Source organism: Nannobrachium achirus (assembly GCF_963921795.1).
Source record: "Nannobrachium achirus genome assembly, chromosome: 23".
Lineage (NCBI taxonomy): Eukaryota > Metazoa > Chordata > Actinopteri > Myctophiformes > Myctophidae > Nannobrachium > Nannobrachium achirus.
In genome coordinates, this window is record NC_137830.1 from 51,792,641 (window position 1) to 51,819,648 (window position 27,008).

Below are 27,008 nucleotides of genomic sequence, written 5' to 3' on the forward strand. Positions count from 1 at the left end.
AGCCTGGAGCCAGCAGGGAGAACCACAGTCTAGGATGCTCGGAGCGGAGCAAAGAAAGCAGACATCCTGACTGTCGTCACCCTCTTGGAATAATGACTTCAGAAAAGAGAAAAAAACTGAAACCAAAACACACTATATGATATTTCTTAAATACATTTCACGCAAACAGTTTATAATTAACAATATCGTCGTTGTCGGGTGGAAACCTCGTATCTCCAAGTTTCAAATTAGTATGTTTTTTTTTTTCACAAAGCAAAGTCCTGCTTCATCACACACAGGGGCGGGCTGGCCATCTGGCATACAGGGCATTTGCCCGGTGGGCTGGTAGGCTAGGGGGCTGGGGGGGCTGGTGTAAAAAAAAAATAAGAAAGAAAATAGCCAAAAGCTCTGACACATTTTGGCACTAATCATGTTCATACTCCGCTGTTTGGTGGTGAGAACTGTATGTTATACAATTTATGGATTGTGTAGTTGTGTAGTTATCATTTGTTGTCTGTAAAAGTTGTGGTATTTAACATTTGGTTGGTATTTATATGTGCCACCCTCGACCGGTAGAGTATCTTCGCGCGCGTTGGTTGTGGGGGCTGGTCTGGCCAAGATGCCAGGGCTGAATTTTAGTCCCAGTCCGTCCCTGATCACACAAGGCTGTCGCACAAAAGTAGTGAAAACAGCAGATCTACAAGCACACAACGCCCTGCGGTGCGAGGCATTTTTAAAATGATTAATGCAAAACGAAAGGTTTTGGACATACAAGGTTTTCATCCGACAACGACGATATGTGACTATTAACATAAAAATAACACTGTCTGTCAGTTATGTAACATAAGCAGATTAGGCTCATTTCTGTTTTGACTTAGGCGAATATAAACCTGACTTGGGCCAAATCATTTGTGGCAGGGACGTATAGAGAATGTTAGAGATGTTTTTGGTTAAAATATCGACAAAATAGCAGACCTCCGAGCTTGGAAGTCTGCTATTTTCGGTGCTTGATAGCACACTGAACTAGGCATAATCAAGTCAATACTGGAGATGTGGCGTAGAGCATGGATTTCTACACAGAGAGGGTATTGGTTCAACATAAGATGCTGCATTCAAGTTCAGGAGAGTTTGGCTGCCTTCAGGTATGGCATGGAAAGAGGGGGCATTTGCATTTCTTTCACCATAGAAAAACTGCATTCATGGTCTGGAGAGGACAGCTTTTTTACAGACGGATGAAAGGGCAAGGGCTCAAGCCCCCTTCGATGTCTATGTGTGCACGTGCCTGATGTGTGGAGTAACTGACTTCTCCTGTCTTTCTTATCTACTGTATGTACAGTTAGGATGGTCCAGGGTTCGTGCAAACTGCTGTATGTCAAATTGAGTAATATGACAGACAAATCAATGGACGAATGTTGAGCTCCAGATTGGATGCAGATTCACTGACAGGATAGTGTCTCTGGGGCCACGGTGGCGCAGTGGTTAGCGCTTCGCCTCACAGCTAGAAGGTCCTGGGTTCGATTCCCGCCGGGGGACGCTGTGGGTGCTGGGGGCGTGTTCCTCCCTCCGCGTCATCAGCGCCCAGACCCTAGGTGGGGTTGGCGATAGGGCCTTTCTGTGTGGAGTTTGCATGTTCTCCCTGTGTCTCCTAGGGTTGATACCCTCACAAAAACATGCAGTAACCCTGGTTTCTATAGCGGCCATCTTTTGGGTAAAAACACAGGTGTTTCAATTAATGCTTTACTCCAATCAGAACACCTGTGTAAGGCTGTGTTGACCCAAGAAATGGCCGCTCTTAGAACTACATTTGGCACACCCTATACTACCTCCCCCTAGCCAGCCAGGTGCTCCCCAATTCCCCTGGTGCGGCAGGGGGAGAGCGGAAACCAGGACTACAGGTTAGGTAGTTGGCACTGGGTGAGAAAATGGGTTGCAAAAAACGTAGGATAAAAATAAAACCAGTAAGTCTCCCTAAGCGGGAGAGAAGCGACCGTCAGGTCACATGTATACACAAAGAGGGTTGTAAGTGGCATAGGTTCCTGGGTGTATGTTACAGTGTACCGATTTGCGTGATTCTAGGGCAAAAATTGTAGGAGCAGTGTCCAAAAAAGTGTTAGAAAAAAATCGGCCTGTAGGTGGCGCTAAATGGGACAGATCCATGTTGATGACATGAGTGTAGAGCAAGTGTGTACCGATTTGCGTGATTTGAGGGCCAAATTTGTAGGAGCAGTGTCCAAAAATGTGTTTGAAAAAATCGTCCAGATGGTGCTGCTATATGTGACAGATCCATCCATATTGATGAGATGAGTGTAGACATACTGTGTACCGACTTGCGTGATTTTAAGGCAAAATCTGTAGGAGTAGTGTCCAAAAATGTGTTTTAAAAAATCGGCCTGAAGGTGGCGCTAAATGGGACAGATCCATGTTGAAGAGATGAGTGTAGACATACTGTGTACCGATTTGCGTGATTTTAGGGCAAAAATTGTAGGAGCAGTGTAGGGGTGTGCGATATGACGATAATTATCGTATCGACGATACAGCGTTGCCACGATAGGCCATTTCAGAATATCGTTTCTCTCGTGATACAAACAGTCATTTAGAAAAGGCTCTGGATATACAGCGAGTGCACGTTCCATGAGTCGCAGCTCGATTGCTTAATTTATACTTCTATAGTATGGTGGTGTAATTCGCCAAAAAGAACAGATCTACAAGCAAGCAACGTGTCGCTGCTCAACGTGTCAATAGCTCGTGGATCTGTCCCCTTGCGGCCCCTCCTCCCCTGGGTAGCACGCATGCACTACACGCACACAAGAACAAGAAGCTGAACCACTGGCCGGCGATTTTTGTTTCACTTTCACAGGACTTTGTAAAGCAGTGAAGCAGCAGCTTGCCCTGCTTTCAGTGAAGCATATTTTTAATAATGGATGCATTGAACTAACAGGATGCAAACAAACTACTTTATCCATCCTGTTATCAATCATTTCACTCACTGCAAAGCTGAGCTGTGATGTGCTCACTGTGCTGGTCGTCTCCACTCCACAGAGGTGATTTAGATGAGATCGCCTTGTAAATCCGAGCTTCTGTTTTTTATGAACTACAAACAAGTAGCTATTTGTAAAGTCCTTTGTTTGTTATGTTTTCACCGCTGATGCATGCGTGTGTCGTCGCGAATTGCGGTGAAATCGTCGCGTCTATTTCGCGTCTATTTCATAATTGGCTTAGTTATAAAACCATGATATTTTTGTTAAGCTAAAATATCGAATAGGATGATATCTGCATTGTAAAATACAGAGTATACTTCTGTAAAAAGAAAGCTTAAACTTCATCATAACACACTTCCTGACTGCTGTGGTCATAAGGTAATTTGTTTCCCCCCAGTTTCTGTTGGTAAGGCATCACAAGATTTCTTTTTCATATCTGATAAATAAAATAAATAGAGGTGAGGTGTCCTGAACCTTATAAGGACTTCTTGAAGACCTTTTTAATAGCCTACCTCAAGAAAGAAGATAATCCCATTACTTCATCAAAATAATCATCAAACTAGACAATGAAAACATTAGCCAAAGTGTTTTGAAAATAGCCGATCTACAAGCTCACAACACTCAAAAAACATTTTATGGGAACCCGTAAAACATTTCTGGGACCCATTTGAATGACCCGACCCATCATCACACCAACTAGTAAATATTTTGAGGTAAAAAATGTTAATTGTTTGATCAAAATAAGCTATGAAAATCCTAGATTAGGCTATATCTATCTTTCTATCTGCAGCATAAAAATGAATAGATTATCAATAGAAAATCTGTGTTTGTATAATTGTTATTAGTAATCATAATAAACCTAAAAACTAGCTTAAAACAGTATCGTGATAATATCGTGTATCGTGATACTGCATGAAGAGTATCGTGATAATGATTTTTTCCAGTATCGCCCACCCCTAGAGCAGTGTCCAAAAATGTGTTTTGCAAGAATTGATGGGTGGAGGTTGTGGTTTGGCAGGCAAGGAGTGTGTGTGCAAAATTTGGCATGGATGGGGCAACGGTTGCGGAGATATGAGCAGGGCAAAAGTGTGACGTGTGACTGACGGACGGACTGACTGACGGACTGACGGACAGACAGCCGGTGGAGGTTTTGATAGTAAATGCGACCTGACGGTCACGAATAAAAAAAAAAAGAATAGAGTGTCTCTCCATTAATATTCAGTTATAACTAAGGGTATAACACACATCCTAGCATTCTCTTTCATAACTAAAAGCACCGATCAGTCATGGTGTGGTGTGATGGTGCTTTATTCTTGGCAGGTGGTCCGGGCCCAGTGTGATGGTGCTTTATTCTTGGTGGTCCGGGCCCAGTGTGATGGTGCTTTATTCTTGGTGGTCCGGGCCCAGTGTGATGGTGCTTTATTCTTGGTGGTCCGGGCCCAGTGTGATGGTGCTTTATTCTTGGCAGGTGGTCCGGGCCCAGTGTGATGGTGCTTTATTCTTGGCAGGTGGTCCGGGCCCAGTGTGATGGTGCTTTATTCTTGGCAGGTGGTCCGGGCCCAGTGTGATGGTGCTTTATTCTTGGCAGGTGGTCCGGGCCCAGGTGCGGTGCGAGGCCAGCCGGTGGGCCTGAACGCCCCCGGCTCGGCTCAGACCCTGGAGAACGTGCAGCACATGAAGATGATGATGGAGCAGGAGATGAAGAGTGAGAAGCTCAAACCCAACAGCAACAAGGGCTACGTGTTCACCTTGATGCCGCTGTACGCCGTGGGAGTGGGCGTGTTCGCCGCCTACAAGTTTCTGAAGGTACGTCTGACCTCATGAACCGCTTAACAATGTTACCTTTAACAATGTTGCTGCCATTTTAAACATAGCTGTACTAAGCAGCTGCCAAATTGTCCTTACCTTTTAACGTGGGCCCGCGCACGCATCGTGCACGATCTGTGCGCGACTCATCTAGTAGACGTGTAGACTCGGTGACAGCTTTCGAATAAAAAACCCCTATTGAAATAGACATATCCGTTGCCAGGCTGTATCCCTGCTTATCCGCCAGTGTTTACATGAAAAAAACATTGGAAACAGCCAGCTGTGCGCTATGGTAACACGTGGACACGTTCACGCACATAGCAGACGATATGTGCGCAGATCATATGCCAGGCGGGTAGAGGAATCAAACAGCTACCAAATAAATAAAAAAACGTGTGGAAAAAATACCATGTTATAGCCGTGCAGTCAGCTCACTTGTTTACAATGAAAAGCTATGCGAACGGAGCTGCGATTGGACCTCAGACCGGATATGGAAACCTAGATCCGGTCCAAACCGGAAATACGACCGGATACAGTTAAAGGGCCTACACCATGCTTTTAAAACTATATTTTTTGTATAAATATATGCTCAAAATTGAGTCTTAGACAGGTTTTAACCCTCAAAAAACACTCTGACCATTCTTTTTGTTTGTTCCAGCTCTACTATAATGAGGCTCTCCAGCTGCAATACCAAAACGGCCTCTGTTTGCTCAGGGGCGCATCTAGTGGGGTTTTTCCAGAAAAAAAAAAGTTTTTTGAAAAAGAAAAAGTTTTTTGAAAAAAAAAAAGTTTTTTGAAAAAAAAAAGTTTTTTGAAAAAAAAAAGTTTTTTGAAAAAAAAAGTTTTTGAAAAAAAAAGTTTTTGAAAAAGAAAAAAGTTTTTTGAAAACAATTTTTTTTGAAAAAAAAAAGTTTTTGAAAAAAAAAGTTTTTTGAAAAAAAAAATTTGAAAAAAAAAAATTTGAAAAAACTTTTTTCAAAACATTTTTTTTTGAAGTTTTGAAAAAAAAAAAAAATAGAAAAAAAAATAGGACTTTGTGAGGATAGAAGGTGCCAGTGGGACCCCAAAAAAAGGTTTTAAAATAGAAAAAGTGAAAATTCATGGTGTAGGTCCTTTAAGAGGCGGGCCTAAAGAGCCAGAATCTGCTATAATCAGCGACCATACTTTTAATAGTTTCATAATGATTAAAGCTAATTAAATCTTCGGGCTCCTCGGGCATCGCAGCGTGGTACAGAGTGGTACAGAGTGGTACAGAGCGGTACAGAGTGGTACAGCGTGGTACAGAGTGGTACAGAGTGGTACAGCGTGGTACAGAGTGGTACAGAGTGGTACAGAGCGGTACAGAGCGGTACAGAGCGGTACAGCGTGGTACAGAGTGGTACAGAGCGGTACAGAGCGGTACAGAGTGGTACAGAGCGGTACAGAGCGGTACAGAGCGGTACAGCGCGGTACAGCGTGGTACAGCGTGGTACAGAGTGGTACAGCGTGGTACAGCGTGGTACAGAGTGGTACAGAGCGGTACAGAGCGGTACAGAGCGGTACAGCGCGGTACAGAGTGGTACAGAGTGGTACAGCGTGGTACAGAGTGGTACAGAGCGGTACAGAGCGGTACAGAGTGGTACAGAGCGGTACAGAGCGGTACAGAGCGGTACAGAGCGGTACAGAGCGGTACAGAGCGGTACAGAGTGGTACAGAGTGGTACAGAGCGGTACAGAGCGGTACAGAGCGGTACAGAGCGGTACAGAGCGGTACAGAGCGGTACAGAGTGGTACAGAGCGGTACAGAGCGGTACAGAGCGGTACAGAGTGGTACAGAGTGGTACAGAGCGGTACAGAGCGGTACAGAGTGGTACAGAGCGGTACAGAGCGGTACAGAGCGGTACAGAGTGGTACAGAGTGGTACAGAGCGGTACAGAGCGGTACAGAGCGGTACAGAGTGGTACAGAGTGGTACAGAGTGGTACAGAGCGGTACAGAGCGGTACAGAGTGGTACAGAGCGGTACAGAGCGGTACAGAGAGGTACAGAGCGGTACAGAGTGGTACAGAGTGGTACAGAGCGGTACAGAGCGGTACAGAGTGGTACAGAGTGGTACAGAGCGGTACAGAGAGGTACAGAGTGGTACAGAGCGGTACAGAGCGGTACAGAGCGGTACAGAGCGGTACAGAGCGGTACAGAGCGGTACAGAGCGGTACAGAGCGGTACAGAGCGGTACAGAGCGGTACAGAGCGGTACAGAGCGGTACAGAGCGGTACAGAGCGGTACAGAGCGGTACAGAGAGGTACAGAGCGGTACAGAGCGGTACAGAGCGGTACAGAGAGGTACAGAGTGGTACAGAGCGGTACAGAGCGGTACAGAGAGGTACAGAGTGGTACAGAGAGGTACAGAGAGGTACAGAGTGGTACAGAGCGGTACAGAGAGGTACAGAGTGGTACAGAGCGGTACAGAGCGGTACAGAGCGGTACAGAGCGGTACAGAGCGGTACAGAGCGGTACAGAGCGGTACAGAGCGGTACAGAGCGGTACAGAGCGGTACAGAGCGGTACAGAGCGGTACAGAGAGGTACAGAGCGGTACAGAGCGGTACAGAGTGGTACAGAGTGGTACAGAGAGGTACAGAGTGGTACAGAGCGGTACAGAGCGGTACAGAGTGGTACAGAGAGGTACAGAGTGGTACAGAGTGGTACAGAGAGGTACAGAGTGGTACAGAGAGGTACAGAGTGGTACAGAGCGGTACAGAGCGGTACAGAGCGGTACAGAGCGGTACAGAGAGGTACAGAGTGGTACAGAGCGGTACAGAGCGGTACAGAGAGGTACAGAGAGGTACAGAGAGGTACAGAGTGGTACAGAGCGGTACAGAGCGGTACAGAGTGGTACAGAGTGGTACAGAGCGGTACAGAGCGGTACAGAGTGGTACAGAGAGGTACAGAGTGGTACAGAGAGGTACAGAGTGGTACAGAGAGGTACAGAGCGGTACAGAGCGGTACAGAGCGGTACAGAGCGGTACAGAGCGGTACAGAGCGGTACAGAGCGGTACAGAGCGGTACAGAGCGGTACAGAGCGGTACAGAGCGGTACAGTGTGGTACAGAGTGGTACAGAGCGGTACAGAGCGGTACAGAGCGGTACAGAGCGGTACAGAGCGGTACAGAGCGGTACAGAGCGGTACAGCGTGGTACAGAGCGGTACAGAGCGGTACAGCGCGGTACAGAGCGGTACAGAGCGGTACAGCGTGGTACAGAGCGGTACAGAGCGGTACAGAGTGGTACAGAGCGGTACAGAGTGGTACAGAGTGGTACAGCGGGAAATGAGTTAAGTGACTTACTCTAGGGATGGGACGATATGAAAATGACGTGTCACGATTATTGTGACAAAATAAATCGCGATTTACGATATTATCGAGATCAAAATCCATCGTCCTGGGGCGGAACATTTTCCAAAAATAGCAGATCTACAAGCTCACAACGCATCGTGTTGTGAGCTTGTAGATCTAGGGGTCCTTGACATTAAAAACTTTGAGCACCACAGATGAAGAAACGTACTAAGATTTTCGATTTTAGAAGACATTTTTAGGTATTTTTCATTTAAATCAACCCCCCCCCCCCCTGTTTGCTTTGAACCTGCAGATTAAGTCTGCGGACAACTCCTCCTCTCAAGACCAAAACAAGAGCAAGGTCGTGAAGGGAGCCAAAAGATCAGCCGAGGCAGGTGTGTATGGATGGACCTTTAATGGGTTGTGTATGGATGTGTATGGTGTATGGTGTGTATGGATGGACCTTTAATGGGTTGTGTATGGATGTGTATGGTGTATGGTGTGTATGGATGGACCTTTAATGGGTTGTGTATGGATGTGTATGGTGTATGGTGTGTATGGATGGACCTTTAATGGGTTGTGTATGGATGTGTATGGTGTATGGTGTGTATGGATGGACCTTTAATGGGTTGTGTATGGATGTGTATGGTGTATGGTGTGTATGGATGTGTATGGTGTATGGTGTGTATGGATGTGTATGGTGTATGGTGTGTATGGATGGACCTTTAATGGGTTGGTTATGGATGTGTATGGTGTGTATGGATGGACCTTTAATGGGTTGTGTATGGATGTGTATGGTGTATGGTGTGTATGGATGGACCTTTAATGGGTTGTGTATGGATGTGTATGGTGTATGGTGTGTATGGATGTGTATGGTGTATGGTGTGTATGGATGGACCTTTAATGGGTTGTGTATGGATGTGTATGGTGTATGGTGTGTATGGATGTGTATGGTGTATGGTGTGTATGGATGGACCTTTAATGGGTTGTGTATGGATGTGTATGGTGTATGGTGTGTATGGATGTGTATGGTGTATGGTGTGTATGGATGTGTATGGTGTATGGTGTGTATGGATGGACCTTTAATGGGTTGTGTATGGATGTGTATGGTGTATGGTGTGTATGGATGTGTATGGTGTATGGTGTGTATGGATGTGTATGGTGTATGGTGTGTATGGATGTGTATGGTGTATGGTGTGTATGGATGTGTATGGTGTATGGTGTGTATGGATGGACCTTTAATGGGTTGTGTATGGATGTGTATGGTGTATGGTGTGTATGGATGTGTATGGTGTATGTTGTGTATGGATGTGTATGGTGTATGGTGTGTATGGATGTGTATGGTGTATGGTGTGTATGGATGGACCTTTAATGGGTTGTGTATGGATGTGTATGGTGTATGGTGTGTATGGATGGACCTTTAATGGGTTGTGTATGGATGTGTATGGTGTATGGTGTGTATGGATGGACCTTTAATGGGTTGTGTATGGATGTGTATGGTGTATGGTGTGTATGGATGGACCTTTAATGGGTTGTGTATGGATGTGTATGGTGTATGGTGTGTATGGATGGACCTTTAATGGGTTGTGTATGGATGTGTATGGTGTATGGTGTGTATGGATGGACCGCGGTGCGTTTCTATTTGCATGCCTACATTTTTCTTTGAGACCACTGATATTTGCTTACCAGCCAGGAGATGATGGTTTTTGTTCTGCCCTAGTAAATTTACTGTAGGCACTGCCCTAGTAAATCTAGGGAAAAAATACACTCAGGTTGGACAACATTTTATTATTTAGTTTTTCAACTGATTCTGTTAAGAAATTAGGTCTACTAGCCAGGATAACAAATCTACCATGATCTGCTCACTGCAAATACCCACAGTGGCCAAATCAAGTTGGGCTCCCATCGACTTTCTATACAGGAGGAAAATACCCAGAAAAAAAAATCTGCTTTAAGTAGGATGTGAGGGGTCTAACTAGGGGTTTGTCATGATGCTGAATCCATTGCAAGCATTTCTTTTGCACAAAAAAAACATTCCTTGGGCCAAAAATGGCCCCAGAAAATGATGGTTTAGTGATGAAAAGTGATGAGTCATCAAAAGAATCATCTTTTGTTGGCGTTTTCTGGGGCCAAGGAACAGAATCAGTTGAAAAACTAAATAATACAATTTTGTCCAACCTGAGTGTATTTTTTCCCTAGATTTAAGCCCTTTGCACACAGGACAGTTGCGTTTTTTTCGTTTGCGGCATGAATAAAACGCATTGGATTTGGTGTGCAAGGCTGTGCGGAATCGGCGCTGCGGATCCCAAAAGCAGTCATAAAAGGAGTGATGAGTTTTTTACCGCATGCGACAAGACGCACGAATCGAACTGGGTTCGATCGAGAAAAAAAACGCACGGCGGCAGCCACTCGTCGCACGGCTAATTCGGAGCCGGTGTGCATGAGGTCATAGAGAATCATTGTTTTCTTTTCAAAAAAATATATTGTCCGTTTTATCCGTGCGGTTAAACGCGCCTATGTGCAAAGGGCTTTATGCGGTGCATTTCTATTTGCATGCCTGCATGTTTCTTTGAGCCCACTGATATTTGCTTACCAGCCAGGAGATGATGGTTTTTTGTTCTCCAGAGAATCAGCTCAACGAGCTGGAGCAGCGGCTGGCGCAGACCGAGAGGATGTTGAACTCCATCCTCACCCAGCTGGACCCGCTGACCAACTGGTGAGGGATCGTTGCTCAGTCATCCGACTCTGTGTAAACATGTGTGGTCATGAAACAAGAGCTCCCATTGTATTATTGACCCGGATCCGGCCCTTTAGAAATCACAACTTGATTAACCCGTTCAGAACGGGTACACATTATAGTGTATTATTATTTTATGCTTTAGCTATTGAAAAATAGCAGATCTACAAGCGAGTGCCGCGCTGCGAGCTTGTAGATCTGCTATTTTTGAAAAATAGTGAAAATTAGAATTTTCACCCTAAGTGTCTTTTGAATCCTTCTTAGGTTTTTATTAAAACCCTACGTTTCTATGTCAGCAATCTGGCCAGCCATCGTCAAATAAAAGGTCCTTTTCACTTCAACTGGAGTTCAGTTAGTCTGTTCTTGAGAGACTACTATGTCAGTGGTTCTCAAACCTTTTCATGTGAAGGACCCCCAAACTGATTTATTTGGCCACGGACCCCCATCTCAAAATATTTAGTTCCAGGGACCACCCAGAAGCAAAATTTGAGTTACAAACGTTCGCTTAAAAAATACATATATTCAAAGATTTGCACACATTTTCACGACTTTTTTCAAAAATAGCAGCTCTACAAGCTCACAGCGCGGCACTCGGTGCCGCGCTGTGAGCTTGTATATCTGCTATTTTTCACTGGTTAAAGCAGGGGTCTTCAACAGGGGGTCCGGGACCCCTAGGGGGTCCTCAGAGTTACTACAGGGGGTCCTCCAAATCTTTGTGTGATAGAAACTTGTTTTTTCCCCCCTTTTTTATATTAACCACTTGAACCCTATAGCATCCATATTCTGAGAACTTTAGCCAAAAATAGCAGATCTACAAGCTCACAGCGCCTCGCAGTGAGCTTGCAGATCGGCTATTTTCGGCAAAGAGATTTGGTGTAGAGGGGAAAAAGAGCAGACTAAGTACAGAGTGAAAGGTTAAGTTTATTAAGTATTAACCTTTCAAGTGGTTAGATATCTGAAAACACAAATTGACAGGAATCCAAAATGCCCTGATGATTGTCCTGTCAAACGATGAAACTATATGGAATCTATGAAAAGGTTGTAGGGGGTCCCTGCTTCATCTCTCTATCAACTAAGGGGTCCTTGGCCTGAAAACGTTGAAGACCCCTGGGTTAAAGCATTCAATAATTCTAGGCCTAAATGGGTTAATGGGTAAAAGCTTTGATTTCCCCAAGCAGACGAACGTAACAGATGCACGCTCGCATTCGCTTTATCTTAGGCTGTCCTCCCCAATCACTTCCTTGTTAACCAGTTCACCCCTGGTGTCCATATTTTTGGTTGGTCATTTTAGGCGAATAATAAAGAAATAAATAAATAGCGAAAATAGGCAATTTAGGGGTATAGTGGCCGGCTTGGCAACGGGAAGGTTCCCAGTTCGATCCCAGGCTCCCCCAGAGTTCATGTCGAAGAGTCCTTGAGCAAAGACACTGAACCCTAATTTCTCCTGATCAGCAGGTTGGTGCCTTGCATGGTTTCCTCCGGCCATCGGTTTATGAATGTGTGTGTGAATGGGTGACCAATCTATGTAAAGCGCCTTGGATAAATGCACCATTTACCAACTACCATTTACGTTGTCACCTTGTAAGTCGTGATTTTCTTTTTTATATATTCGCCGTACAATGAAGTAATAGGACTTAAAGGAGTAGTTCACCACTTTTCAACCTGTCTTCATATAATAGGTCCTCACTAATGTTCATGATAAAATATCACCATTTTTTTCCTACCCAGTCCAAGTCTCCTAGGAGAGCTGTGGGAAGTTCAGAATCCATCGTCTTGTGACATCATCATTTTCCAAAAAAAAAAAACTTTAATCAATATTTTTGAAAGAAATATTTAGATTTTTATTATCGCGAGAACAATGGCTTCCACTTTAAAATTGCAACTTTTCAGGAATAGAAAGCCTGCAGTTTCTATAAGCTGGATTGGCAATCGATGATGTCACAAGACGATGGGTTTCTGACCTGCCCACAGCCCTCCTCTGAGGAAAAAAAAAAAAGAAAAGAAAAAAGCTATTTTTGAGTGAGGACCAATTATATGAACATAGGTTGAAAAGTGGTGGAGTGCCCCTTTAACACTCAAATACCTGGAACACGCCCGAGTCGCGTTAGATTTTAACCACTTTAACCACTATTTTATGCCTTAACCATTGAAAAATAGCAGATATACAAGCTCACAGCGCGGCACCGAGTGCCGCGCTGCGAGCTTGTAGATCTGCTATTTTTGAAAAAACGTGAAAATGTGTGCAAGTCTTTGAATATCTTTGACCCGTTCTTTGACCCGACTTCTAAATCCTTCCTCTAAATCAGTGGTTCTCAAGCTTTTTCATGTCAAGGACCCCCAAAATTACAGGTATTTAGCCACGGACCCCCATCTCAAAATATGTTGTTCCAGGGACCCCCCAGAAGCAAATATTTGAGTTACAAATGTTCGCTTTTAAATGGATATATTAAAAAAAAGAAAATCATGATTTTCAAAAATAGCAGATCTACAAGCTCTCAGCGCGGCACTCGGTGCCGCGCTGAGAGCTTGTAGATCTGCTATTTTTCACTGGTTAAAGCATTCAATAATCCTAGGCCTAAATGGGTTAAGTGGTTTAACAGCTCCCAGGACATGAATAACATCTGGGATGGATGCGGTTTCTTTTCGGTATCGTTCAGCGTAAAGACGGTGGCTCAGGAGCAGAAGAACGAGATCATGTCTCAACTCCAGACCATCCGTCTCCTCATGAAGAAGAGAGGCATGGACTGCCCCCCCGCCAACACCCAAGGTGGACTTTTGGCCTCTCTTTGCATTTCCCCAATATTTACATGTGTTTTACATGAGCGTGTTTTGTGTTTACTTTGACAGGGAGAATGTATACAGTAGGGCATTCACCAAATATTAGAATATTAGAATATTTGAATATCAAAGTCACTATTCGACGTTTTTCACCGAAGTCGAATATTCGCTTATTTTAACTTTTGTTATTGTTTTCTCTTTAAAGAATATATAGTTTATAAAGCTTGGCTATAGATAGGAAGTCATAAGAATGAAGTTGTCAATGCCCCTGGTGGATGAATTTGTTAATGCTCTATACCAGGGCTTCTCAAACCTTTTTAGGCCGTGACCCCCAAAATAAACATATTTGAACTGGGGACCCCCACCCTGACAAGCACTTGGAATTGTAGGTATTACATTTAATGTGACTCAATTCCGCAGATAAATATTGTGAAAATAGCAGATCTACATGCTGTTGTGAGCATGTAGTTCGCCTCTTGCTTACTTAATATTTGACAGTTTGGCCAGTCCTGTCGAATATTCGACTATTCGATTACTTTGAGGTAGAATAATTTGAATACTAAAAATCACTATTCGTGAATGCCCTAGCATACAGAGTAGATTATATTTCGCCACACGTAGCTAAAAGCTAATATCCATCCGTAGTTGCTGTGTGGGATGTTTGTTACATCGTCAATGTTTTAGGCTGTATGAATGTTATGCCGTCCAGTCTTGCGTTGCCAGAAGATCTTACTGATAATCTGGTGACATCTAACTTCAGTGTAGTTGCCGAAACGGCTGTGAAAAAGGCTGCTGACAAACTTACGTCTTCTGCTTTGAAAACAAATTGTGATACCGTACCAACCTATTGGTTCTGCAACGGGGTAGGAGTGAATGTCAGAAGTAACACGAAAAGAAATATGAAAAGAAAAGGGAACATTAATTTCAGTAGTCTCTAAACCAGGGTTCCCCAATTAGTTTTCCCCAAGGGCCAAATCATGTCTAGGGTACCAAGCCGAGGGCCACAACATTGAATCATGTCTAGGGTACCAAGCCCAGGGCCACAACATTGCAGGGGGCGACGGTGGCGTTCCCGTTACTCCAGTGACAGTTCAGATATCGGGTGAAAATCTTGTATGTCCAAAACCATTCGTTTTGCATTTATTATTTAGAAAATTATTTAATCTACAAGCACATCCCGAGGCGTTGTGTGCTTGTAGAACTGCTGTTTTCACTAGTTTTGTGCGACAGTCTTGTATGATGAAGCAAGGCTTTGCTTTACCAAAAGACGATCACATTTGAAACTTGGAGATACAAGGTTTCTGTTTCTGGCCGACAGTGACGATATTTTAGTAATTATGTTGCGAGGAAAACGTTGAGATAAAAGCCATTTTGGTTAGAACTGACTGAAAATAACTTTGTACTTCAAGTTTAAAATGATACTAAATATTTTTGTCCAAAGTGTCCAAATAAATTCCAAATATTATCAAATGATCTCGCGGCACCCCTGGACTGCCATCACGGCACCCCAGGGTGCCCCGTCACCCCAGGGTGCCCCGTCACCCACTTTGAAAACCCCTGCTCTAAACCAAAGCACCTCATGATAGAACAACTTTTCCTTTTCTTTTCTCCACAGATTCGTCCTGCGACCGTAACCTGGACGACCTCATTCAGTCTCTGGCAGCTCACGAAACGACCCTGGCGTCTGAAGCTGCACAGCGAGGAGAAGGCCAAGACCGAGCCGCACAAGACGCAGAGGAGTCCCAGCCGGCGGGTGACGACGAGGAGCATCACAAACACAACGAAGACGAGACGACAGACGCAGAGAAGACGGAGGGGCAGACTTTGGAGGAGGGTAAGACCAGAGTGACTTGAGAGAGAGAGTGGTGCCACAGGCGTGTATCAAAACAGCAGCGCAGTTCGGCCAGTGGAGACGCCCCTCTCGTTCCACTTGCCTCTGATTGGCCAAAGCCCGTTGCCTTGTGGGGACGCTGTCATCTCTGTCAGGCGCGTAGCGCGTTACTTTAACAATAACCCGACACGTTATAAGTTATCTTGAGTATGACAGTAGTTCGGGTTTTAATGTTAAAGTAAAGGAGAATTCGAATAAGCTTTAAGGAAATGCTGAGTATGAACGTTAATTCACATTTTATGGTTTCCTTAATTGTTTCCTACAGTCCATGTTTTACAAATGTGTTACATTTTTGGCTGTTGTAAATAAACAGTTAAGTCTGCATTTTCTAAGTTATGTCTGCATTTTCTAGTAGTGAACAAAACAAGACAGTATATTTTTATCTTTTCAAAGTGTGTTATGAGCCGTTTTCACTAATTCTAATTTCTCTTTAAAAAAAAATGAGAGGCCTTTCACAGTACAAGTGTCAAGTTTAAGTGCAGGCTTTAACAGTAGCCTACAAAGTTTGTTTTTTAGTGGCTGTGCATTGTGCAAAATGCAGGCTTCACAGTACAAAGTAATCATTTTCTTCCAGGCCTTTCACAGTACAATCAGAGTGTGTGTTGTTAAGAGGGGCGTCTCTATAGAGTATAGGGGCGTCCGCTGTTTTGATACACGCATTTGACGCGTGCCCACAGAGGGGTCAGAAAATTAACTGCGTCACATGACCCATGTTTCAGCTCTAAAGTGACAAGCGGGCGATTTAAATAACATTGGTTTCAATAGAAGCATCGCGAAAATATCTGCATTTTTAGGTAAATATACAACATGACAACCATTTTAAAGTATTGTACAGGGATAACTAAAGTCTCTTTAATATTTACTTTACACTATTGCCAAAAAATTATGTAAAATAACGTGGTTTAAGATCATTAACGTCGGGCTGTTGCCCTGTCACTGACTAATCAAATGCGTTGCCATAACGTTGTTAACATGCACAATAGCACCACCGAGTGGCAGCTGAAAGTAAGGCAATGAAAGGCATGTACTCTGTTATCGTGAGACTGTCAGTTGCCAACAGTTGCTCTCTAACCAATTCTCGCGATTTGTCTCTTTAGAAGCTCCCCATGAGCCGCCATTGGACTCGCCCCATGAAGTGAACGTAGCTGGCAGAACTCTCCGTTCTACGGCACTGGGTAAGACGAGGGAGCAGAGGAAAGACGAGGAGCAGGAGGAGGTCTGGCATGAGGACCCAGAGGAGGTCCATGGAGGAGGAGACCTCCTGGAGGAGACCTCCTCCTATGAGACGGACATTGAGGACATCGGTGCTCTGCAGCCGCACGGAGGCGCTGAAGAACAACAACAACCATGTGGCCTCCGGCGACGAAACCGGCCTGAATAAGCAAGCGGGCGAGGCTTAAGAACTGCACTGGAATGCAATATATTATTAATCCTTGTTTTTACATCGTTCATAATAGCACTTCAGTCGTTTTTTTTAAATGTACACACCTCTTTTTTTTAAGTTAACCACTTAAACCCTATATACCTTCTTGACCGGGGTCCCCCAGGGGGTTTGTACTTGGTCCCCTCCTTTTCCTTCTATAGAGGGTATACAAGTGAAAGGCAAATCGAGTGGCAAAGTTTAATGAGTTTAATGTTGTGTAACGTTGTTTAATGCAACCAGACCAGACTGTTCTGTTTGGATGTTTGGGCTGTCAAGGACAGAAAGTATGTTTTTGCCACTCAGTAGGCGTTCCCGCATAACGATGATGATGATGTCACGCGCATACCCTCTATACCTAGGGTGCGTTCGGAAATGCGCACTTAACGCACTGGTGTGCCATGTTGTCGTTCGTTTATTCGGTGCACTTGGTGCGTTGTCGTTCGGAAATCCAATGCGCAGCGCACCAGTGTGCTGAGTGCACGCACTGAACGACCCTACTCAGAAGATGGGGTTCGGCGGTGTGGTGCGTCGGTGCGGTGTTTTGATTGGTTGGTTTTCATGGCCGTGGTCTCGAGCGCTTCTCAGCTGTGAACAATGGAGGAAATGACCGCAAAATGCAGCATTTGCAGCTTAATTGGTCGTTTGAGCTTGATAGTTTCACACGCATCAATGTGTAAACTAACAGCAGGTATGCCAATGTTATGAATTACATCTCCTTTCAATATCAACGTTATCTTAGCAACTGCTGCTTTTCAGAAAGTTTACCTTCAGAGTGAAAAAGCACACAGCTGACTCTTAACAGGTCGTTGGTAAATAAGTCACACTGAACGCACCCTACAACGTCACGCCCACTGCACTCACTACACTGAGCACACACCCGGTGCGCATTTCCGAACGCACCCCTAATCTCCTTGCCGAACATACCTGATCTAAAGCATTGCAACGCAACATCTTGTGAGCTTGTACAGGTCTGCTGTTTCCGCCAAATGTTTGCCTATCATAACAGAATAATATAATATAATATAGCGATGCTATAGGTTCAGTTCATATCATATGGTTAAAGTCAAAAGACCTGTGAAATCCGTATGATCCACGTGAGAGCGTTTAGCTGGCTGTGGCCCATGTCGTTGATTCAAGCTTATCGGCTTCACGCGTTCCTTGTCAACTCATGGATGATGTGATTGGTGGCGCTGTGTAGGCAGATGGGCGGGCGCGGCGAATCTCTCCGCGAGTCTCTGGCCAATAGCATGTGTTCTCCTCCCCCCACCCCCCTCTGCTCCTCTGCTCAGCGCAGAGAACGCTGCTGCGTCATGACGTCAACACATTCGGTGTGACGCTCTCTGCACTCTGATTGGTTAGGGAAATTCTACACTTCCTACACCAGTGATCATAACGCGATCGCCCAGGCTTCTTTTTCTTCCGATCGCCAAAAGAAGCCTGGGTTTCCGAGGCTACATGTCTGCTAGTGTCAGGTGAAAATCTGTTAAATTGAAAATATTATTCGTTATGGCAATTAATTTCTTCCATCGAATCAACAATTTATTATGAATGATTTCACTGCTGACTGAAACATCTGAACATGTCAGAAGTTTTCTATTGGTGACCTTTTTTTATCCCTTATTCTCTGTATCGTAACTGGTTTGTAAAAGGAACTTTAAGATAACAGAAGATCCCAATTTAAATAGAAGTGTACTTTGCCTTGTGGCATGTTTTCATATTTCAGAAGATGGCGGTGCATGTTTGCTTTATTCGATGTTTATTTTCCCACACGTGACGACATTGTTTTATTTATGTATTTATCTATTTATTTACAGGACTATTGATGATAATCAAATTAGACAATCTAGTAATATATGATCCATTTGCTTTTTGAAGAGTTGGTAAACGATCTTGTTTGATTTCTGTTCGTACAATCTCGGCACCTTTTTCATTAGGCTGATAAAAATATTGTTTAATTTAGTTTTTAATTGTTGAGTAGACAAAAATAGTTCACCCCCCTTTCTTTTTGCCACTTTAGTCGTTGTGCCAATCATTTCCTCCCCCCACACACACACTTGTGTGTAGGGGTGGGCGATATAGTGATAATTATCGTTGAGACGATACAATGTCTCCACGATATGCCTTTTCAGAGATATCGTATGTATCCTGATACAATTGAGGGAGCCTTGTAAATACAGAGATTCATTGCAGAATTCAATTTAAATCTGCATTTTGGTCAAAATCAGTTGTTCTCAAACTTTAAAATGTCAAGGTCTCCACTTAACTCTGACAGTATACAAATGAAACCAAATGGACCCGTAAGGGTCCATTTGGTTTCATTTGTATACTGTCACAGTTACATACTTGTAAAGTTCAATTTAGACCTCCCAAAAGGAACCCAGAGAGTCTAGTTTTTGTCAAGTAACTTGAAAAATAACCATAAAAACCAACCTGATAAAATCGTGTATCGTGATACAGCTTGGGAAAATATTGTGATATTGTATTTTTCCATATCGCCCACCCCTACTTGTGTGTCGTCACTGCTGTCATATCCTACTGACTCACCTGCCAGTGAGGAGCCCCCACCGGGAGGACGTACTGTTGTATCCTACTGACTCACCTGCCAGTGAGGAGCCCCCACCGGGAGGACAACCTCTGTGGGGGGCAGAGACTTTACCACTGTGCCACCCGAGTGCCGCAGATAACATATCTTATTCCTTTTCTCTTAATCCATTAAGACCTGGAAGGCCTCTTTGTCACGACTTGAACCGCTTAAACTATACATGGGCAACTGGCGGCCCGGGGGCCACATGCGGCCCCCACCTGGCACCTTCACTTAACACATCGGATGCCCACGTGGTGTCTACAAGTCAATTTCTTTGATGTCGCTGGAGGCCCACGACGCGTTTGACGCGTTGTACAGTAAACTATACTGTACTGTAGCTACTGCACTTGGCTACCGCGGTGATGAAACAAACTCCATTTCCCAACATGCAGCGCGCAATTACGTCACCCGGACGTGCTGTGTGTCTCGTTGACTTCCTGTTTAGCGGCTACACAAAAATGCTGTTTTCTCCGGATTCTCTTCCTTTTTTCATTTTTTTCTCAAAACGGCAGCCTCTTCTACATGCCGTAACACAAACACTGTGGCTTAGAAATGATAAAAAACGGTCCTGACTGAAAGAAAAGATTTTCGCGAAATAAACAGGACATACTTGGATTACATTTACTCTGATTACTTTTCTCGCCAGTACTCTCGCCGGTAGGTAAAATGACGCGTTGCCATGGGCACCAGCAAATTAAGACGTCAAAACCACGTGGGCGTCCGATGTGTTAATGCGGCCCGCAGGTTGATACCGGAATACTGATATATTATTGATTTCAGCTGTTACAATTCCAAACATGACCTGCTTTAATTCCTTCAGTCTATATTAGTAGCTTAATGACTAGTAAATTGTTTTATGTCCAATGTATTTGTATTCAAGTTCATAAAGTTAACATGAGTAGGCCTATATAACTAAGTGCGTTTGAAATTAAATAAAAATGTTACATTTCAGGATTCCAGTTCAAAAGTAACACAAAATAATTCAGGATTCCAATTCAAAAGAAGCAAAATAGTTGCGCGTGCGTTTTGAGCTTGTAGATCAGCTATTTTTTGCTTCTTTTGTATGAGATCCTAGATTGACAAAGTAGGACGTAGCAATATGCAATGTGGCCCTCTGGAGTGAAGGTGGAAATATAGTGGCCCTCGCCATCATCAAAGTTGCCCACCCCTGGCTTAAACCATTATTTTATGCTTTAGCTATCAAAAAATAGCAGATGTACAAGCTCTCTGCTATTTTTAGAAAATCCTGAAATGTTTTGCAAATCTCAATATATGAACATTTGTAACACAAATATTTGCTTCTGGATGGTCCCTGATACATAATGTATCCACAACTTTCCAACGTCCCATGGTGCATTGCGCAGAATGTGCAGGCAGCTTCCGGCGCCGCAGCCGAGAGTGGTTGCGTCTGCGACGCGACCAGTGTTGTAGTGCTAAATTTGGAAGTGTGGGCACTCCCCACGCACGCACATGCACGCGCGTCAATGCGCGTGCGTCCGTGCGTGTGTACATAACGTTTTCGCTGGCTTAAAACGGGTCTGCGCGGCAGCAGAAATAGCCTTAGACCAGTGGTTCTCAACCAATAATTTGATGACCGGATCATCAGCCAAACTTCCCATGCAAAATAGCTCCACAACTGATATTTTCCAATTAATTAATCCATTTTCAAATCTTATATTACCATCTGCTGTTAGTCATGCTCATTTCAGCACGGCTGGCGAGCCTATTTCAACCAATTGCTGGGTCAGAACGACCTGGAAATATAATATCAACTGACTTGACTTGAGAGAAGTGTGGGCACGCCGTACCCCCGCGTTCCCCCCCACTACATCCCTGGACGCGACGTGAGCTTGTATGTCTGCTGTTAACCGGAAGTGTCCCGCAAATAATGCTACAGTAAATTCTCGCGGACACAGGTGGATATAATTCTAGGGATCCTTGACATGGAAAAGTGTGAGAATCACCGACATAGAAACATGCATTTTTCAAAAAACCTTAGAAGGATTTAGAGGACATGTAAAGAATCGGAGACTTTCACGACATTTTCACGATTTTTCAAAAATAGATCAAGCTCGCAGCGTGGCACTCGGTGCCGCGCTGGGAGCTTGTATATCTGCTATTTCTTTAATAGCTAAATCATTAATAGTAAAAGGTTAAAGTGGTTACAATCTAAAGTGACACAATGAATCAAAAACATGTTTTTCACACTTTTAGAGCATATCTGTAGTGATAATGTGGCCATACCTAACACTGGATGCCAAAAAAATAGAAAATAAACCGTTTTTGTGTATATTTATATCAAAGGTCCCTAAATAGGCCATTCTTAATTACTTCCTGTGAACAGAAATTCAAAAAGTGATGACATGGATAGAGTTTTTGAATATAAATGAACCTTTGATTACATTCACCTGTTTGTTTCCCATTGCTGGCTCCCATTACTCCCATTACTCAGATTTTAAATCCCATCGCCTGAAGGGCTGGTCCCCTCGGATTGGTTCAGAAACACACAGGCTTCCTTTTGAAACTGAAACTTCAAAAATAAAATACCCACATTTCATTGGGTCTTTAATCTGTATTGAGGGCAGTGGGATGGGACTTGGAGGTTGTGTGGATTTTGTTTCCTTTTTAGTTTTATTCTGAAAGTACGTGACGTCTGTCCTCTGTCTGTCTCTGTGGCTGTCATTATCCATTTACTACTTTACCATCCACCAGTGGCAGAATAATAACAGACCAAATTGTGCACCGAGACGCATCGAAGGTAATCTTTTGTGTGGAAATACGACCCAAAGACTATATAACGTCCTGTGTGAGTCCATCACTGTAACAGTTGTAAACCTGTAATCTGTAGAAAGTAGACATGATATAAGCTATTTAATACCACATCGTGTAACTTTTAGAAACCAGAAACATGATACAATATATATTCTTGTGATACCTTCTAAAGCCTTAAAGGAGCTATAGTCAACTTTTTCATTGTAGGGCCGACACTTTGTTTACATCCTAGTCTATAGACTAGAATGTAAACAAAGTGTCAGTCTGACAATGGCCACAATGATTATTTTATCATTATTTTACGCTTTTTGTGGTCATTTTTGAATAGAAACACATATATGAAGTTTATTTTTTTTTATAAAATATTTTTGAAACATTCTTTTTATTTTAGCATCCGTTTTTCAAGAAAAAGTTGACTACAGCTCCTTTAATTATTATTTTGTTGTAAATATGTGTCCACTTCAGACTTGATACATAATTTGACCTTTCTGTCTTGAATATCGTGAATCACTTTGACCTTTGTAGATCGAGCAAACACACACCATGCCTTAGAGGAAATAAAGATGTGATATGGCTGCCACTCCTGCTTGTCTGAGACGTGTGTAACCGCAAATGGGACGACCATGTAGGTTTTCAAACTAGCAAAATTACTTTAACCCATTTAGAACGGGTACACATTATTGTGTATCATTATTTTATGCTTTAACTATTGACAAATAGCAGATCTACAAGCTCACAGCGAGTGCCGCGCTGCAAGCTTGTAGATCTGCTATTTTTGAAAGATTGTGAAAATTAGAATTTTGACCCGATTCTATAAGTGTCCTTTGAATCCTTCTAAGATTTTTTGAAAAACCCTATGTTTCTATGTCAGCAATCTGGCCAGCCATCGTCAAAGAAAAGGTCCTTTTCGCTTAAAGAATCGGAGACTTGCACACATTTTCACGACTTTTTCAAAAATAGCAGATCTAGAAACTCGCAGCGCGGGGCGCGGCACTCTGTGCCACGCTGTGAGCTTGTATATCTGCTATTTTTCACTGGTTAAAGCATTCAATAATTCTAGGCCTAAAATGGCAATTGCCATTTCTGAAAGAGTCTGTTTTATTGGAGCACCTTTGCCCTTTTAGTAGTTACATGCAGTACTGGTGAATAAAAACAATATTTTATCGTCATTCATGTGATATAACCTTCTCAACTCTCCAAGTAAAAGTTGCTATGTCTTTAAAAATGGATAGTCCTATTCAAAATACATTCTTTTACAAAGTATTCTAAAGTACAACATGCTAATTATGTTTGGCCCATGTTTAATTTGTCATTTTAGAGGTATCAAAATGCCCTTAAATTGTCACTTTAGAAATGTGACATAAACCCTCTATACACTTAAACCTTATGTTGGTTTGTTTACTGTTGAGTGAGAAAACAACATTGCACATTAAGTTAAGCATCTGGGGACCCCCCAAAATAATTTGAAGGACCCCCCTGGGGGTCCCGACCAACAGGTTGAGATTGAGAACCACTGTATTAACGTACCTTAGTGTTGACTGTTCCTCCACTGCTGCACCACATGATCATACCCAGCAGGGGGCAGCAGAACTCTACAGTATGTGGACATGTCAAAGCTCTGTCTCTGTCAGTCCCACTGCAGCAGCTCATCCCACTGGACTGTTTGATTGATTGATTGATTGATTGATTGGTTGGTTGATTGATTGATTGAAGACTTTATTTAGAAGTTTGCATAGGAAAATGTACAGTTTTTGACAGTACAGTTCACAGGTAGGCCCACATACACATACACATATACATATACATATACATATATATATATATATATATATATATATATATTATATATATATATATATATATATATATATATATATATATATATATATATATATATACATATACATATATATATATATACATATACATATACATATATATATATATATATATTATATATATTTTGCGTCACGTTTGATGTGTATTACAGGGTCCCTGGGGACACACGTGGGAACTAAATCTAAATCCATACCTTTCTTCACAAATGTGTTCATAAAGGTGTCTACTATCACCTCTGAACTTTCTCAATCACCACTCCCTCTGGAAACTTTGTGGGAGCCAATCAAAGTTGGGGGTATCCTGAGGGCCTGGGATTAAAGGGGGAACAATAAAAATGGCCAATATGAGCGTATGAGGTGTGTAATTAGGGTATTTTGGGGCTGCTGAATCCATTCCAACCATTAGTTATCAGTAAAAATGACTCCTTGGCCATAAAATAGGCCACGAGACATATCATTTTGGCAATAAAAAAAAGAAAATGGTTGGAGTAGGGTTTGAATCCATGAAAACTATTCAAGATCAGGTGGGTAAGCACACATCATGACACACAGGATAACATGATGCAATCTGACAAGGAACACTCAAGAGGGTTTAAGCATAGGGATTAACAGGACACAGGTGAACTCGAATGACATGATTGGCTAAGCCTTAATAATAATAATAATAGCTTGGATTTATATAGCGCTTTTCTAAATACCCAAAGCGCTTTACAACAGAAAGAACAACAACTTTATTAGGAAAAACTTTAAAAACAACAAATACAAATACAAAAGAGTTAAAAGTAGAGCAAGTACTAGGGAGGCATAGTTTGCCAGACCTCAGCTGGGATATGCTATCTTGAAAAGGTGAGTTTTTAGTGAAGCTTTGAATGAGGGGAGGGAGGGAGCGCTTCTGAGGTGGTTGGGGAGAGCGTTCCAGAGGGTGGGGGCAGAGACGGAGAAAGCCCTGTCCCCCCAGGTGCGGTACTTGGCTGTGCGGGCCTCCAGGAGGTTGGCTTCACTGGACCTGAGGGATCGGGTTGGGATGTAGGGGTGGATGAGATCAGAAAGGTAGGAGGGAGCCAGGTTATTGAGTGCCTTGAAGGTGGTTAGCAGGATTTTGTAGTGTATTCTTTGTTTGACAGGGAGCCAGTGCAGGTCGTGAAGAACAGGAGTGATATGATCTCTGGAGCGGGTACTGGTAAGGAGGCGGGCGGCGGAGTTTTGAACGTGTTGTAATTTGTTGAGGATTGTGGCAGTGGTACCGTTGAGGATGCTATTGCAGTAGTCTATCCGGGATGTGACAAATGCGTGGATGAGTGTTTCGGCAGCTGTGAATGTCAGTGAGGGACGGAGGCGGGCAATATTTTTGAGGTGAAAGAAGGCAGTTTTAGTGATCTGGCTTATGTGGGGGCGGAATGAGAGGGTGGAATCAAAAATGACACCAAGGTTACGGATGTGAGTGGAGGTAGATACAGTGGAGCCATCAATGCTGAGAGTGAAGTTCTGGGTGGAGCGGGTGAGGGAATCTGGGCCGATGATGAGGATTTCTGATTTATTGCCATTAAGTTTGAGAAAGTTTTTTTGCATCCATGTTTTGAGGTCTGTAAGGCAGGTGGTGAGGGTGGAGAGGGTGGCAGCGGTGACAGTTTTGGTGGAGAGGTAGAGTTGAGTATCATCGGCATAACAGTGAAATTGGAGATTGTGGTGGCGGAGGATCTGACCAAGTGGAAGTATGTAAATGATGAAGAGGAGGGGACCAAGTACAGAGCCCTGGGGGACACCGTGTGTGACTGGGGCAGTGGAAGAGTGGCAGTTGTTAATGGAGACAAACTGGTGACGGTCGGAAAGGTAAGATGTTAACCAGGAGAGGGCAGTGACGGTTATTCCGAGGGAGGACTTGAGGCGGGAAATGAGGATGGAGTGGTTGATGGTGTCGAAGGCGGCAGAGAGGTCAAGGAGGATGAGGATGGAGAGGAAGCCCTTGTCAGCGGAGAGGAGGATGTCATTGGTAACTTTGAGGAGAGCCGTTTCAGTACTGTGATTTGTGCGGAAGCCGGATTGAAATGTTTCGAAAAGGTTATTTGAGTCCAGGTGTAATTTCAGTTGGGAGGCAACAGCTCTTTCCAGGATTTTGGAGATGAAGGGGAGATTTGAGATGGGCCGGTAGTTGTTTGGGGTGTCAGGGTCAAGTCCGGGTTTTTTGAGAATGGGGGTAACGGCAGCCAGTTTAAGGGCAGGTGGGATGAGACCGGTGGACAGCGAGGTGTTGATGATGTTGGTGATGTATGGAGAGAGCGTAGGGAGACATGCTATGACTAGGGAAGAGGGTATTGGATCGAGGATGCAGGTGGATGTTTTCATGCCAGAGGTTATGGAGGAGAGATCAGTGGTGGTGATTGTGGTGAAGGTGCTGAGGGGCTCACCAGAGAACAGCGGGGGGACAGGTTCGGGGTCTGAGGGGTCGGTGGAGGGGGTGGCCAGTTCGGAGTGAATGGTGTCAATTTTGGACTGAAAAAATGTTAAGAAAGATTCACATTTACTGTTGTCAAATGAAGAGGTGGTGGTGTCCATAGGTTTGAGCAGTTTGTTGACAGTGGAGAACAGTGTTTTGGGGGTTATTGCTACCGGACTGGATGATGGAGGAATGGTGGGAGGTACGTGCACTGCTGAGGGCTTGTTTATATTGCTGCTGGTGAGAGTTGTAGGTTTCGGAATGGACAGTTAGACCAGTTTTATTGGCAAGCCGCTCAAGCTGGCGGCCCTTCTTTTTAAGCTGGCGGAGATGGTCAGTGTACCAGGGGGCAGAGTGGGTGTAGGAGACTGATTTGTTTATGGTGGGAGCAAGCTGATTGAGGCATATGGAGAGTGAGTTATTGTAGTTGTTGACAAGTTCAGTGGGGGAGGCATTGAGAGTGAATGAGGAGTCCGGAAGGG

General features: G+C 43.7%; 2 protein-coding genes across 2 annotated transcripts in view; both read left to right on the forward strand.

Annotated features, from left to right (window-relative positions):
• The window catches only part of LOC308308982 (uncharacterized protein), a gene marked incomplete at its 5' end in the record, with an annotated part of 33,478 nt that extends 15,670 nt beyond the window's left edge, over positions 1-17,808 (forward strand). Inside the window, 6 exons of the mRNA XM_080754436.1 lie at positions 4,546-4,763; positions 8,383-8,464; positions 10,695-10,785; positions 13,464-13,573; positions 15,200-15,418; positions 16,573-17,808. Of these exons, the coding sequence (XP_080610562.1) occupies positions 4,546-4,763; positions 8,383-8,464; positions 10,695-10,785; positions 13,464-13,573; positions 15,200-15,418; positions 16,573-16,856 (1,004 nt within the window). The 3' untranslated portion in view covers positions 16,857-17,808. The remainder of the gene's footprint in view (positions 1-4,545; positions 4,764-8,382; positions 8,465-10,694; positions 10,786-13,463; positions 13,574-15,199; positions 15,419-16,572) is intronic.
• Positions 1-27,008, forward strand: part of krr1 (KRR1 small subunit processome component homolog) — a 253,861-nt gene that overhangs the window by 52,068 nt on the left and 174,785 nt on the right. The window lies entirely within an intron of this gene.